Here is a 14,662-nt window from a genome sequence, read left to right as displayed (position 1 = left end):
CAGAGCTCAAATCCCCCATTTACTATAGCGATCCTGCCATACGGGAGAATGCAATCTGTGCGCCACTATGGACATGGTGCACGGCATCTCCAATTCAATATTGACAGAAGATGGAGGTGGCAATATTATGGGGTGATGTGAGGAAGTTTAGTAACAACTGCCCAAGTAACAAATAGGCCCAAAATAGAACGAAAAAGTAACTTTTTCAGAGATAGCCTGCTGCGCTTGCAAGTACGTTTAGAACTGCGTAAGATCAATGTAGGCAGTGGGCATGCGCATGTGGATTTTGTGCTCGTTCACATGAGTTTGTTCATTACGCGCCCAAAATAGTAAATGTTAAGCAATGTACATGCAATTGCATGGGTTGAAAGGGCACCCCTCTAATCTTGACAATTTTTTTTTTCACGCTGGTTCACCGTTATGTATTTTTAAGGAGATATGCACACAGGTCATGTTAGCAGTTTACGTTGCCAACATGTGACATGCACCTTGTTAAAATTATGTAAAAAGACTCTCGCTTCTCCTAAAAGGGCATTCCCCCTCTAATGCATATGATTTCCTTGGGTTAGCTTTTGCTTTTAAAGGGGAACTCCACACTCCAATGCTCTTGTCTCCCCCCCCCCCCCTCTAATCCCTTGGATTCCCGTGGGCTAGCTTTTGCTTTTAAAGGGGAACTCCACACTCCATTCTCCAATGCTCTTGTCTCCCCCCCCTTATCCCTTGGATTTCCATGGGCTAACTTTTGCTTTTAAAGGGGAACGCCACACTCCACTCCATTCTCAGAAGGCCGTGAGCTGCCTTCACCAATCCAAACCACATCCTTTTTCAGAGCATACAATAGGGCCAGCTAGGAAAGGGGCGAGAAGAGCGATCGCCCAACCCCCTCCTGAACCATACAAGGCCACATGCACTCAACATAGCTGGCTGCCTTTGGGGCAAGTTGAGCTCAGCCCAATACCAACCACAAAGCATCTTGTACCCAGTAGTTTAAAGGGGCTTTCCACATTCCGTAAAGCCCCCTCTCTGCAGCCCCCCACAACCCCAGCCTAGGGTTGTGTGGAAGAGGCCCTTGTCCCCCTGAATATGGAAACAAGGTGGAAGACTTTTGGGGTGCCCGAGCCCCTCTTGCCCCCAAGCATCCACCCCCCTTTCATGGGTTGGCTTGCTGTGTGTTTGGCTAGGGGTTTGTTAGTATGTGGAAGGGGCAAAATATTTTTTTAGTTTGGGGTGGTATTTTCCACGTGGGGGTTCTCATTTTAAGCCTTAACAGACCTAAATGGCCTTGTATGTATTGGGGGGCAGGCTTTTTTTTTTTTTTTGGGGGGGAGGTTGCAGCTGTTTAAGTTTTCTCTAAAGCCGTACATCTTTGAAGCAGCATTTTGGATACATGCTACAGTTGCACCACTTTACAGGCATAGTAGCCCCCTCCCCCCACCCCAAGTTACTAGCTTTTAAGCAATTTTGCATTTTTAAAGGCCCTTCTCCGTGTTTCATTTTTGGGGTTGTTCAAATTGGTGACATTGATATATGTCCCTCAGGGTGGGACCTGGGCCCCCATACCCATTTTAAGGCCAATAACTAGAATATAAGCGAGCCAAGTGGGGACTAGCAAAATTAACAAGTCAGTTCCCATAGGCTGCAATGGTGTTTGTTGTATAACTTTTGCCCATGTTAGGCTTTGTTTGCTGTGGCTTTTGGTGTGTAAATTGCATTTGGGTTGGTCTAAGCATGCTCAGGGACTTTGTTTTTTTTTGTGTGTGAACAGCACTTGGATTTTTCTGGGCATGCTCAGAGAGTGTGTTTTTTGGGTTAGTAATTTAAGGACATCCTTAACAGGTGTACCCACTTTAAAGTTCTGTCTCTACATTGGGTGAACTTGTATTTTGTGTGTTTCATGGACTGTGCATGTGTTTTCAATTGCCTCATCAGCACACAAACCTTTTATGTAAAGCTTGCAGATAGCATTCTTTACCTCGCCCAGAAAAGAGGCCAGATTGCTTGATGGTGTGTGTGTGGCAAGAGAGTACATTTGGGTGTCCTTATAGTTTGTAACACATATATTTTCTCTTTGTATTTTGTTTGATATGTCTTTACAAAACAGATGTGTTTTAGAGCAAGTACTTTTTACTTATGTTTATTTATTAATTTATTTGGGGGGGGGGGGGGGGTATTTTTCCCTGAAATATTTTTGATGTTGTCAGTGTGTGTAATTTGTAGGTTGTTAGTTTCACTTTGATTTAATTTATTTAGCAAAATCTTCCTCCAAGATGTTGTGACTAATAAATGTTTAAATCCTTAAGAGACTGTCCGTTTGTGGGCGCAGTCCTTTTAACTCCTGTTAAGTTCCTCTGCAAACTGGTCAGACCTCAAAACCATATTCTGTTAGTGTCTCAAATTAACATACATGTGTTTTTTTGCTTTCCTTGCTCTTTTCCAAGTCCTGTTTTGTTGACGAATAAAATTTGTAGCAAATTTTTGTTTTATTAATAATTTGTTTTGCAGATGCATGCTCAAGCCAAGTAATGCATTTTACACTCTGTCTCCCCCCCCCCAGCTAGCTGCCATAACCCCAGTATCCTCTTCTTCGGCCGGTGGTCCGCTTTCCGATAATAGTGGTGTCTGCGGCAGATTCCCCACAAGATAACTTTTATCAGCGGCGGGAGAGGGGTGCCCTCCGCCGCTTACCGGAGCCGTCGGCTGCGGCGATTGGATCCTTGCTCATGCTGGGTATGGAGAAGAATGAGGAGAAGATGGCCCCCACCCCTCTCCATATCATTGCAGGGCGGAAGAGACATCAAAACATCACTTCCTCCCGTAGCTCTTAAAAGGGCCATTTTTTTTAAATGACAAAACTTTTTTTATTATTGCATTTTATTGTAAATATGATATCTGAGGTCTTTTTGACCTCAGATCTCATGTTTAAGAAGTCCTGTCATGCTTTTTTTCTATTACAAGGGATGTTTAGATTCCTGGTAATAGGAATAAAAGTGACACATTTTTTAAAAAAAGAACAGTGTAAAAATGAAAAGTACAATAAATAATAATAAAAAAATTTTTTAAACGTGCCCCGTCCCCCCGAGCTCGCGTGCAGAAGCGAACGCATATGTGATTAGCGCCCGCATATAAAAACAGTGTTCAAACCACACGTGAGGTATTGCTGCAATCGGTAGAGCGAGAGCAATAATTCTAGCCCTAGAGCTCCCCTGTAACTCAAAACATGCAACCTGTAGAATTTTTTAAACGTCGCCTATGGAGATTTTTAAGGGTAAAAGCCTGTCGCCATTCCATGAGCGAGCGCTTTTGAAGCGTGACATGTTGTGTATTGATTTACTCAGCGTAACATTATCTTTCACAATATAAAAAAAAAATGGGCTAACTTTACTGTTATTTTTTTAATTCCAAAAAGTGTATTTTTTCCAAAAAGTGTGCACTTGTAAGACCGCTGCGCAAATACAGTGTGACAGAAAGTATTGCAACGACCTCCATTTTATTCTCTAGGGTGTTAGAACCCCCAAACATAAATTATATTTTCTAGCAAAAAAAAAAAAAAAATGTTTTTAACTTGTAAACAACAAATCTCAAAAAAAGAGGCTTGGTCCTTAACTGATTAACTAGGCTGATTGGCATGGCAAAACAAAAAAAGGTGTGATTTGTCTATAAGCTACTTTCCTGGTGCCTTCATGGCAGCATACGCATGGATTGTGCGTATGCTGCCATAGATAGGCACCAGGAAAGGAAAATTACGGAGAGGCAAGTATTTAATTTTCCATTTTAGTGCAGTGGTTCTCAACCTCAGTCCTCAAGTATCCCCAACAGGACATGTTTTGGGAATTTATCGTAGCTAAAATAGCTGTCCAAAATACCAAGCCATCGACTCTGATTTAAAGCACCTGTGCAAGATGAAGGAAAACCTGCAAACATGGCCTATTGGGGGTACTTGAGGACAGGGTTGAGGAGCACTGAGCTAAAAATCTAGCTCAAGACAATCTTATTCTAATTGTGGGCATTTGAGGGAAACCAAGTGAATGTTAGAACCCCCGCTTGTCTTTTTTATGTTGGGCTTTGTGTCCCTTTTCCAAAAATTTGGCTTCACTTCCTGTCACACAGCCAAACAGGAAGTGAGGGTAAAACCCTACCAATGTCTTTCCTTGGGGACACACAGGTCAATCTAACTAGTGTCCCCATAGGCAAATTGCACTCTAGCACTTTGTTGTGTACACCCTAAATGATTAGGTATTTTGGGGTTTATTAAAGGGAAATCCACTCTGCAATAGAAGTGTACTCGCTGTAAATCTGAGGGGAAGCACTGGTGATTTTATCATCCAATCATGTAGAAGCAAAGATGCTGTTTTTTTATTTTCCTTGCATGTCCCCGAAGGATCTTCAGCAACTGCACTTCCAAGTGCACTTGTAGCACAAAGTGGATTTGCCTTTAGTAAATAAACCCCAAAGTCCAAGATACCTAATAATTTGGGGTGTACAGAGCAAAATGCTAGAGTGCAATTTAACTAATGGGGAAACTATTTAGATTGACTTGCGTGTCCCCAAGGAAAGACATTGGTAGGGTTTTACCCTCACTTCCTGTTTGGCTATGTGACAGGAAGTGAATATATTTGAAGGAGAAACTGGCAAAATTTGGGAGGTGTCTTCACCCCATCAGGGGCGCAGACATCCCCAAAAACTGACAAGATTTCTAATCCCTCTGCACTCTATCCCCAAGCAAACGTAAGAAAGGATTTCATTTAGCTTAATTTTGCAAAGACACATTCCTAAGTTTAATTGTGATGCATGTCAATGGCCCATTTAGACCTTGTTTTTTTTTTTTTTTTTTTTTTTTTTTAAACAATAAGCTTTTATTGATGCTTAGGAATAACATTTGTACAATCATACTAACATTTGTACAGGAGTATCATATGAAAATACAACGGTGTATGATTGAATTCAATGGTAGAGTATTTTACTAGTAAACCAACAGAATGGCTTCGTAATCAGCCAATCGTTACATCAATAATTATTTAGAAATACTCTAAATTTGTATAGAAAAATCTATTATTTAATTTGAAAAGAGGAATAAATTTGTGGTCCTCGGAGAGGTCCCCTTAGAAGTAAAATGGTATCAGAAATGAAAGTAAAGAGAGAAAAAGAAGGATAAATAAAATGGAAAAAAGATATTAACCATTCATGTTTCTCTATGTTTAAAAGATCTATCTCTATGTGAAAGTGGCATAAGAGCAGAATATTTAAAGAGGATCCACGGCTGTCATATTTTATTGAAATTTTCTGTATTCCCTTGTGTTGTTGCCCTGATCTCCTCCATACCTTTGAGGAGATGTATCTCCTCCAGCCATTCCTTGATTGTGGGGGCGGTGGTGCTTCTCCAGTGTCTTGGTATCACTGTTTTTGCTGCTGTGATTAAGAATCTAGTAAAGGAGTTTTTGTATTTTCTCAAGGTGCAATTGGTGATATTTATAAGACAGCAGGCAGAGTCTAGATGAATTTTCGTTTCTGTAATGTGTTTTATGATCTTGATTACTTGGTTCCAAAAGGGTTTAATCAAGTCACATTCCCCCCAGATGTGGTATAGATGGCCTTCTTCCCGGTTACAGCACCAACAATGACCAGGTATTGTTAAGAAACCATTTGAGCCATTTATTTGGTGTGATGTACCAATTTGTTAGGATTTTGAATGTTTCTTGCAATCTTGCACATTTGTGTGCAAACACACAAGCTTGTAGCCATTGGTCTTTTGTAAAGGATTTGTTTAGGGTTGATTCCCAAAAAATGTTCTTAGTGGTTGTAGTAGCCAAAAAACATATATTTTCGAAGGGTGTTAAGGGTCTAATGAAATGTTTTTGTCTCTGCGTGTTCATGATGAAGTCATATATTTGGTGGTATTCCCTGGGGTATAGAGGCGTTTGTCCTAAATCTTTTTGTAAATCTGATTTAGACTTGATTTTGTTATTCTTTAAGCAATGTGCGACTAGAAGTGGTGTGTTTCTGCAAAGCGATTGGATAGAGCCATCCATTCCTGGGGGGAAGTCAGGGTTTGTTGTCAGTGGGGTTAGTGGCCCCAATGAAGAGGTGAGTGTCTCTGATGGATTGTTTGTAGATTTTTTAGTGTTGCCCCTATGAGGGGATGTTGTTTCAATTGTTTCGGACACAGATTCCAAGGTATCCATGGAGTATGCGATATCGGGATAGGTCCTATGCTATTTTCCAGTCCCACCCAATCTTTATTCTCTTCGTGGCAGGTCCAGTCTATGATTATAGTTAGAGGTGTAGCTAGATAATTTTTAAAATAAGGAAAACCCATGCCTCCATTTTGTTTATTCATGGTAAGTAGGTTTAGGCTGATTCTAGGTTTTTTTGGAGACCCAAAGGAATTTTCTTAACAGGGTATGTAGGGATCTAAAGAAGCATGAAGGTAATAGTATGGGTACTGTTTGGAAGAAGTATAGTATTCTGGGCAAAATTGACATTTTAATTATAGCTGCCCTACCAAACCCTCATTTAGACCTTGTTTAAATAGAAAACACTAGTTGCCTTTCACTAGAAACATTTGTTAGTCCAGTCCTGGAAATCTGTTCTGCTTTACTATTCATTTCCATAAAAATTGGGTTCCTGCAGCTAGATGTGCCAAATGCATCTAGATACGCGACCGCTGTGTATGTGAAATGCGCAACTGCTGTGTGCGCAGAGGTATGTACCCGTGGCGCATATCTGGTTCCGGAAGCGGCGGAATGACATCACGCCCCTCCAGGAAGCTGCCTGTCCTGCTGTGAATTTCTTCCCACCACCATTTCCCGCTCACTGTTCTCTGCGGAAGAGATGATCCTTATTTGCAAATTAAGATTTTTTTATTTATTTTTACATGGGGTGGTTTTTGTGTGGGTCATATGTATGCCTAAATGATTTGGCCTCAAAACACACATCTACTTCCTGTGTACAGATTTACTTCCAGGCCAATGTATATTGCTTCCCTTTTCAGTCTATCTATCTAATCTATCTATCTAATCTATGTAGGTGTCCACCAGCAGAGAAAAGTTGGGTAGATGCCACACTCCCAATTCTGGAGGCATAATAATGGTCTAGAACAGGGGTCTTCAAACTACGGCCCTCCGGTTGTTCAGGGACTACACTTCTCATCATGCCTAGTCATGTCTGTGAATGTCAGAGTTTTACAATGCCTCATGGAATGTGTAGTTCCCCAACAGCTGGAGAGCCATAGTTTGAAGATTCCAGATCACTCTAGCACGTCTTGAAAAAAAAAAAAAAAAAGGTGGTTTCTCATGTGCCTTGTATAATGCCCAAGAACTATCATTTGGAAAATACAAGTGGGTCATGGCACATCTCCATTCCAAATTTGACACTTAAGATGGTCATGCACTATGCAATCTGATTGGCCAATCTCTGTACAACTCGATATTTAGGCAAAATAGGTAATAGGAAGACGCACTTGAACAATTAATTCAAATTATAGGAAATCAAACAGGCTCTTGCATTAAATCTAAATTTATTTAAGATCTAACTGATTGCAGTGTATGGTCACCTTTAAAGATCAAGATCTGAAAATAATAATTTATTGGGTTTAGAAACTCTTCTCTGTTCTTTGTAATGTATTGAAAGATTTGGGTAAAAGAAAAAAAAAAAACACACCTTTCAAAGATATATTTGAAATGATAGGAATGAGATTAGCATCAAAAAGGGTTAATTAACTGAGAACAGTTGCCTAACAAGACACCTCCAATTCGATGAAATTGACCAATTGTATTGGCGTGCTCTATTATCAATGAGAAAACCGTAGTTACCCTAGCGACAGTTGCAGTTTACATATGCGGGTATTTATTATCGCTATTTGTGCTTCGAAGTGCACCGGTTCGTACATTCGATTAAGACTTTTCCAGCGCACCAATTAATGTATGAACTGGTGCAGCGCCTTCTTCTTCTTAGCGAATGACCCTCAAAGTCAGATACACGGAGTTTTCTATGGTTATGAATTTATTGTCAAGTACAAGTGATTTATTGTTTCTCTAGCAAGAGAAAAACACAAATCTGGTTGCAGCCAAGTTGGACCACAACTGCTGTATGGTCTATCTATCCAAAGCAACGCATACGGTCTACCCCAAAAAATGGGGATAGCAAGACTGCTGCCATCACAATAATATATACAGAAACACATTCAGAGAGAGATTTTATAACAAGCAGTGCAATTAAGGGTGTTACCACTGAACGTCTAACCCTTTCTTAACTGAGTATGGATTTATTTTAAACTTCAGCAGGGGGATGAAACAAAGTCCAGTTGTGAAAGTCACCTTGTAACAGCTGTACTGCAAGGACACAGATCTAGGACCTTGTGCAGGAATCTCACTGCTAGAGCCTCCAAGAGCGTTCAGTAAAACCTACACTTTGCATGTTTATGTGTAATGTGGTGTAATGCATTGTAAACTATGGCGCAGTGTGTTGGACTGGCACTTGCACTGTAGTGAGCCAAAAAAACACACATACCATTCATTGTGGTGCCCTGCATTTAAAGAAATTGCAGTTGTGGTTTTTAGTGCGTTAAAGGTGCACTTCAAAAGGCTAAGGAAAACTGTACTGAAAAAATACAAAGGCAGACATTGCCAGCCTCATTCCTACAGCCAGGAAACTGGTATTTACATAAGGGATGGTTAACAACTGCATTCATACTCTCTCTGTACAGATGTTCTTTAACTTAAGCTGGCCATACACTGTTTTTTTTTTTTTTTTGTTTAGCCAGCATGCTGAATAAACAAATAAAACTAACAGATTTCCCCCATCCACACAAGCAAGGTGGATGGAGGAATTCCCCCCCCCTCGGCGGGATATTGTAATCCGTCAGCTGCATCCACTGCTGTTACGCTGATTTACGCGGGTCCCCGCTGAACCAGGCCACATTTGGAACAGCGTATGGCCAGCATTAGGATAGAATGACCCCCTCCAAACAGCAACTCTACTCCATTTGGAATCTGTGATGCACAACCAGAAACCACCACACATTTAACAAAAAAAGGAAAAAAAAAAACAACTTTATTGAGGTTTAGCAATATCACCATTCAGCAAATTTTGTGTTCATAAATTTACCTTTGGTTATTACTTACTTGCATATTGTGGTGTCTCTTAATAGACCATGCCTAGCTTTGGAATGTTTATACTGGGAAATGTGAATAGTATTGATTACTGGTATGTAGTGTGTCCGCGTGCAGTGCTTGACAACATCTGGTTGCCCTGTGTTTAGTAAAGGGTGTCAAGTACACTATAGCTTTAAACTGAAATTCTCCAAAACAAATGTGATTATTCTAGGAGTGAGGCACAGGAAGCATTAATTTGATTGGCTAGTGTAAGTAAGCTCTTATGCTATACAACTGTACAGATAAAAGGAGAACGTACAGACATGTGTGACCATCTTAAAATTATGCTTTTTTTGAAGTCATAACAACCTAGTGTTTTTTGTACACTATGAGCACTGATGTGTTCATACCCTCATGTCTGTGTCTGGGCTATATTACGAATCCCAAGGTGTGGTTGTGCTGTATGTCTGCCAACTTGGAGAAAGGTGAGATAATGGAGGAGGTAGGGAGAGACTTCCGCTAATCCAGTGTGGAATGTGTGCTGCTGGGCTAGGGATTGTACATGTTAACAGATTCATCGTACTACACAGTATTCCTCAGGATGATGGGTGGGACGATAACATAGCTCATAGCAAGATGACAGCACACAGGCACAGGGTCAAAAGGGAGGTAACAAAAATGTAACTATGCAAAGAGGAGAACATGTTTCTCTCCTAAACCCTGTAAACGTAAACAGGAAACATAAAAATAGCAGTAAGAAACAATATAGAACAAACAAAAATCAACATAGAATAAATAAAAAACAACACAAATATGGGAAAATGAAAAGTAACAGATAAACAAGTTCTAGCTTCTAAACCTTTACATGTGTGTACATGTGCATTGGTGTACTGTAATCCCTAAAACAGTGAAAATACTCATCTCTGTGTTATGCTGCAGTAGAGGGTAATGTGGTTGTTCTCAGTAGTTTAGATAACGAGAGTTTTGCAGTTCAACAATAGGTATAAATACATAGCATATGTAAAGCTGCCCCTTAGACATAGGATAAATGTCATCTCATGCAACGGTTTACATGTGGACAGTATTATATCTATGGGAAGTCTGCATGGCCAGCTATCCAGTCTCAGTAAAAATCAATACTTTCTCCTTGCTAAAGACGACATTGCAGGCATCTACTCAGTGCATAAACATGCTCCGCTGATATGTGCATGTATGTGCCACTGTCATTCTCAAACTGGTGGTCCTCCAGCTGTTGTAAAACTACAAGTCCCATCATGCCTCTGCCTGTGGGAGTATGCTTCTAACTGTCAGCCTTGCAATGCCTCATGGGACTTGTAGTTTCGCAGCAACTGGAGGGCCGCCAGGTTCAGACCTCTGTTCTAAAGAATAATTATTTGGCTAGCTCTTCTTGTCAGCATCTCGTACCTACAGGCAGTTTGCATTAAAATTTAATATCCACTTAGCTATACCAGTCCATCAGCCCTCTGAAAGTGTACAGGGTGAATGCTAAAGTTCAGACTTTATTGGTCAGTGCCCACTACTCAGTGCACTCCTGTGACGAAGGGCAAAACTTTCAGCGCGCAGCTCGCTCTGAGCACCCATAGCTCCAGAGTCTTCTGTATCCACAAGGGAAGACTTTTCTTCACACTCTTCAGGGACCTCAGCTGGGTGGGAAGACCCATCTAAACACCACAATGACATTGGAAATCAGTTCACAGATACCCTAGGAGGGAGTATACTAAAGCAAGATAAGAAAAAAAACTATAATACTACACTATTAAACCACAATAACCTGTGGCTAAACTGAACTGCATTTAGAAAATGAGGCCACATGTTTGAACCAGTCTGGTGAAGACATTAAGATGACTATGCACTACAGTTTTTGAAATTTTGAATAATGAAATAAACTCTGAACCCAGATCCTCTGTGTGTTCTACTTTTTTTTTTTTAAATCAAATGGGAAAGAGGTTATAAGTTCTGGCATTCAGTGTTCATTAAAGAAACAGTATATCTCTCAGAATAAGTGACAGATCTACTTGTGTATGGCCAGCTCCAGATGACGTCCACTGTTGGGATCTGGATAGTGTTAGGGCTCGTTTACACTTGCTTCAAAACATGGCTTCGGACAGACTTTTTTTTTAAAGCGCTCTAAATGCCAAAACACCTGTCACTAAAAAGGTTTACACCTTGGGTTTGCTTTAAAAAAAAAAAAAAATATTATATATATATATGCTTTATTTTCAGCTTTAGCTTCACTTTGTTTAAGCGGTATTGCAGGTATGAGAATATATATATATATATACACACATACATATATATACATATATATATATACACACACACACACACACACACACACACACACACACAGGATATCTGCCAAGCTGCAGAAATCACTAAAAAGCATTGTCGAAGCATCAACACATCAAAAAAGCATGTTGAAGCAGAAGGCACTTTAATGTGTGTTGAAGTCAAAGCAAGTGTAAATGAGCCCTTAACCACTTAAGCCCCGGACCATTTGGTTGCCCAAAGACCAGAGCACTTTTTGCGATTCGGCACTGCGTTGTTTTAACTGACAATTGCGCGGTCGTGCAACGTTACACCCAAACAAAACTGATGTCCTTATTTCCCCACAAATAGAGCTTTCTTTTGGTGGTATTTGATCACCTCTGCGGTTTTTATTTTTTGCGCTATTAACATTTTACTGGTAATGGCGGCGATCATTTTTGTTGTAACTGCAACATTATGGCCGACAGATCGGACACTTCTGGCGCTATTTTGGGACCATTCACATTTACACAGCGATCAGTGCGATTAAAAATGCATTGATTACTGTGTAAATGTGACTGGCAGTGAAGTGGTTAAGCACTAGGGGGCGCTGAAGGGGTTAAGTGTGTCCTAGGGATATGTTCTAACTGTAGGGGGGGATGGGCTACGTGTGTCACAACACTGATCACCGCTCCCGATCACAGGGAGCGGTGATCAGTGTCATTAGGAAGAATGGGGAAATGCTTGTCTACATCAGCATTTCCCCATTCTTCCTCTCCGTGAGACAATCGTGGGTATCCCCGTGGACATGGAGTCCGCGGGACTCGCGGCCACGTCTTAAAGGGCAACATACAGGTACGTTAATATGTCTGTACGTGCCATTCTGCCGACTTATATCGGTGTGAGCCGGTTGGCAAGGGGTTAAAGGGTGGCCACGTTTGTTCTCCAGGGTCCCACTGTTTGTAGGGACATCGCTATCCTCTTGCTCGTTCCCAATATTAAATAAGGACTATGAACTATATGTGTGCATAGAGCAGTGCAACTGACTGCAACGAATGCATACTGCTTGTTCCAAGCAAACCGAAAGGAGGGGGGTGGGGGGGTGGGGGGTTTGAAAGCTAACTTAGGACTTTACAAGTAGGCAGAAAACACTAGTAAGAAACCATTTCATGAAAAATAGATTACAGGGTAATGGATGTGTGTGAATTAATTTTTGGAGAAAAGGGAGATCGTTTAGTCTAACTTTGAGGCCTCTTGCACACTGGATTTTTTTTGCAGCTGCTTCTAGGAGTGCCTGGTGTTTTTTTTTTCCTGCCTCTAAACCCCTCCCTGCATGTTAGCCTATGTGTCCATGCATACACAGGCTGCCAAAAAGCTGCTGCCGGGAGGAAAGGCTTCTTGGATAGTTTGCAAAACATACTGTGTGCATAAAGCCTAAGAATTATCCTTACCAGCATCTCTTTCTCCATCTTCACCATGCCCAAGAGTCTCTGTGTCTAGTGGACTATCTTCATCTGTAAAAAAGAAACATTCCTATTAGAAGTCCATCTAGATATATACCTATAACATTCTCTGTTAGTACCTAGTCCATCCTAATTAACCGCTTCAGCCCTGGAAGATTTTACCCCCTTCCTGACCAGAACACTTTCTGCGATTCGGCACTGCGTCGCTTTAACTTACAATTGCGTGGTCATGCAAATAGAGCTTTCTTTTGGTGGTATTTGATCACCTCTGCGGTTTTTATTTTTTGCGCTATAAACCAAAAAAACATAAATTTTGAAACCCCCCCCCCAAAAAAAAAAAAAAAAAAAAAAAATATATATATATATATCTATATCTCCTCAGTTTAGGCCGATTTGTATTCTACATATTTTTGGGGGAAAAAAAAAAAAAAAAAAAAAAAAATCGCATTACGCGTATATTGATTGGTTTGTGCAAAAGTTATAGCGTCAACAAAAAATAGGGGATCGTTTTATGGCATTTTTATTTATTTATTTTTTTTTTTTTTTACTAGTATTGGCGATTTTTAATTGGGACTGCGACACTGTGGCGGACACATTGGACAATTTAGACACATTTTCAGGACCACTGGCATTTATACAGCGATCAGTGCTATAAAAATGCATTGATTACTGTAAAAATGGCAGGGAAGGGGTTAACACTAGGGGGCGATCAAGGGGAGCAGGGGGGGTGTCCCTAGTGGCCAAAATTGGAAGAGACGTAACATGACGGCCATGTTGCCGCAGTACAACTGCGGCGGCTGGTCAGCAAGCGGTTAAAGTGTAACTAAAAAAAGCAAACAAAAAACTTTATTTTCTCTCTAGTTTTGGATAGGGTAAAAGGATTAAAAACACCTCTTATATTATTGAGGTCTGTGCCCCCATTAGGGATATTCAGCCTCTGTTTGTCCTGCGAACCATTATTGAAAGTGAAAGTAAAAGAAATTCACAAATTTTGAGTTGTCCCCAAAAACGTTATAGAAGGGAAATCTTCCAATGTGGACATTAGTTCTGATGACGGGGGGGGGGCCTCAAGGGATCCCCTTAGTTTGGGATTTTCTCTCACTTCCTGCTTTGGCTATGGGACAGGAAGTGTAGGTAAATCTCAATGGGACACAGATGGCAAAAAAAAAAAAAAAAAAAGGGGTCAGACTGCACATGTTTCTCTCATCCAAGCACTCCTTTTGCAATGGCTCCTTCTGACCTTAAAAAAATAATTAAGGGGTCTAAAATTCTGGTGAATGTTGTGAACAAGGGATTGGAAAATATTCAACTATCAAACACAATAATTTAACTTTGGACTTTTCAAGTCTTATGGGAATGTCACTAAATTAAAGGGAGGGCTGTATTATAGTACAATAGAGTATATATTTAATTTTGAACACAAAATGGTTCACTTGCTTATATGTTTTGGCATAATATGATGTTTTGGAGTGACTCACAGAAATTATATTAGATAGATAGATAGATATGCACTAGTGACTAAAGTAAACTAAAGTGACTTTACACTTTATTAATCATCATCTACTGAGAGAATCAAGTTCCCTTTTGGGTGTTAAATTATTTTATGTTGCAGATTTATAATAGTGCTGCACTATTTTTTTTTTTATTGTTTTGGATACCCTAGGAGAGATCTAGTGTTCCAAAAGCTGTGGGGTCGGGAATAAGAACATAGCGCAGGACCAAGTATCGCGCTGATCTGCATGATGTTTCCCATATATGGAAGCCAAAAAGTCAGGTAACTAGCATTTTCAGGAGGTGGTCAGCAATGACAAACTTCATTTCTCTCAATTCAGCTTTTCCTTA

General features: G+C 40.4%; 1 protein-coding gene and 1 long non-coding RNA gene across 4 annotated transcripts in view; one reads left to right on the top strand and one right to left on the bottom strand.

The window, feature by feature from the left end:
- LOC141112474 (uncharacterized) overlaps window positions 1-14,662 on the top strand; it is a 22,074-nt gene extending 7,412 nt beyond the window's left edge. For both annotated transcript variants that reach the window (XR_012236607.1, XR_012236606.1), the window contains exon 3: window positions 14,484-14,662. This is a non-coding gene — a long non-coding RNA (uncharacterized lncRNA). The remainder of the gene's footprint in view (window positions 1-14,483) is intronic.
- The window catches only part of BSCL2 (BSCL2 lipid droplet biogenesis associated, seipin), a 77,971-nt gene continuing 72,326 nt past the window's right edge, over window positions 9,018-14,662 (bottom strand). For both annotated transcript variants that reach the window (XM_073605335.1, XM_073605336.1), the window contains exons 9-10: window positions 12,809-12,871; window positions 9,018-10,771 (exon numbers count right to left, since the gene is read on the bottom strand). In XM_073605335.1, the coding sequence (XP_073461436.1) occupies window positions 10,617-10,771; window positions 12,809-12,871 (218 nt within the window). In that variant the 3' untranslated portion in view covers window positions 9,018-10,616. The remainder of the gene's footprint in view (window positions 10,772-12,808; window positions 12,872-14,662) is intronic.

This window comes from Aquarana catesbeiana, linkage group LG11 (genome assembly GCF_042186555.1).
Source record: "Aquarana catesbeiana isolate 2022-GZ linkage group LG11, ASM4218655v1, whole genome shotgun sequence".
Classification (NCBI taxonomy): Eukaryota; Metazoa; Chordata; class Amphibia; order Anura; family Ranidae; genus Aquarana; species Aquarana catesbeiana.
This window is presented reverse-complemented; position numbering and strand designations above follow the sequence as displayed.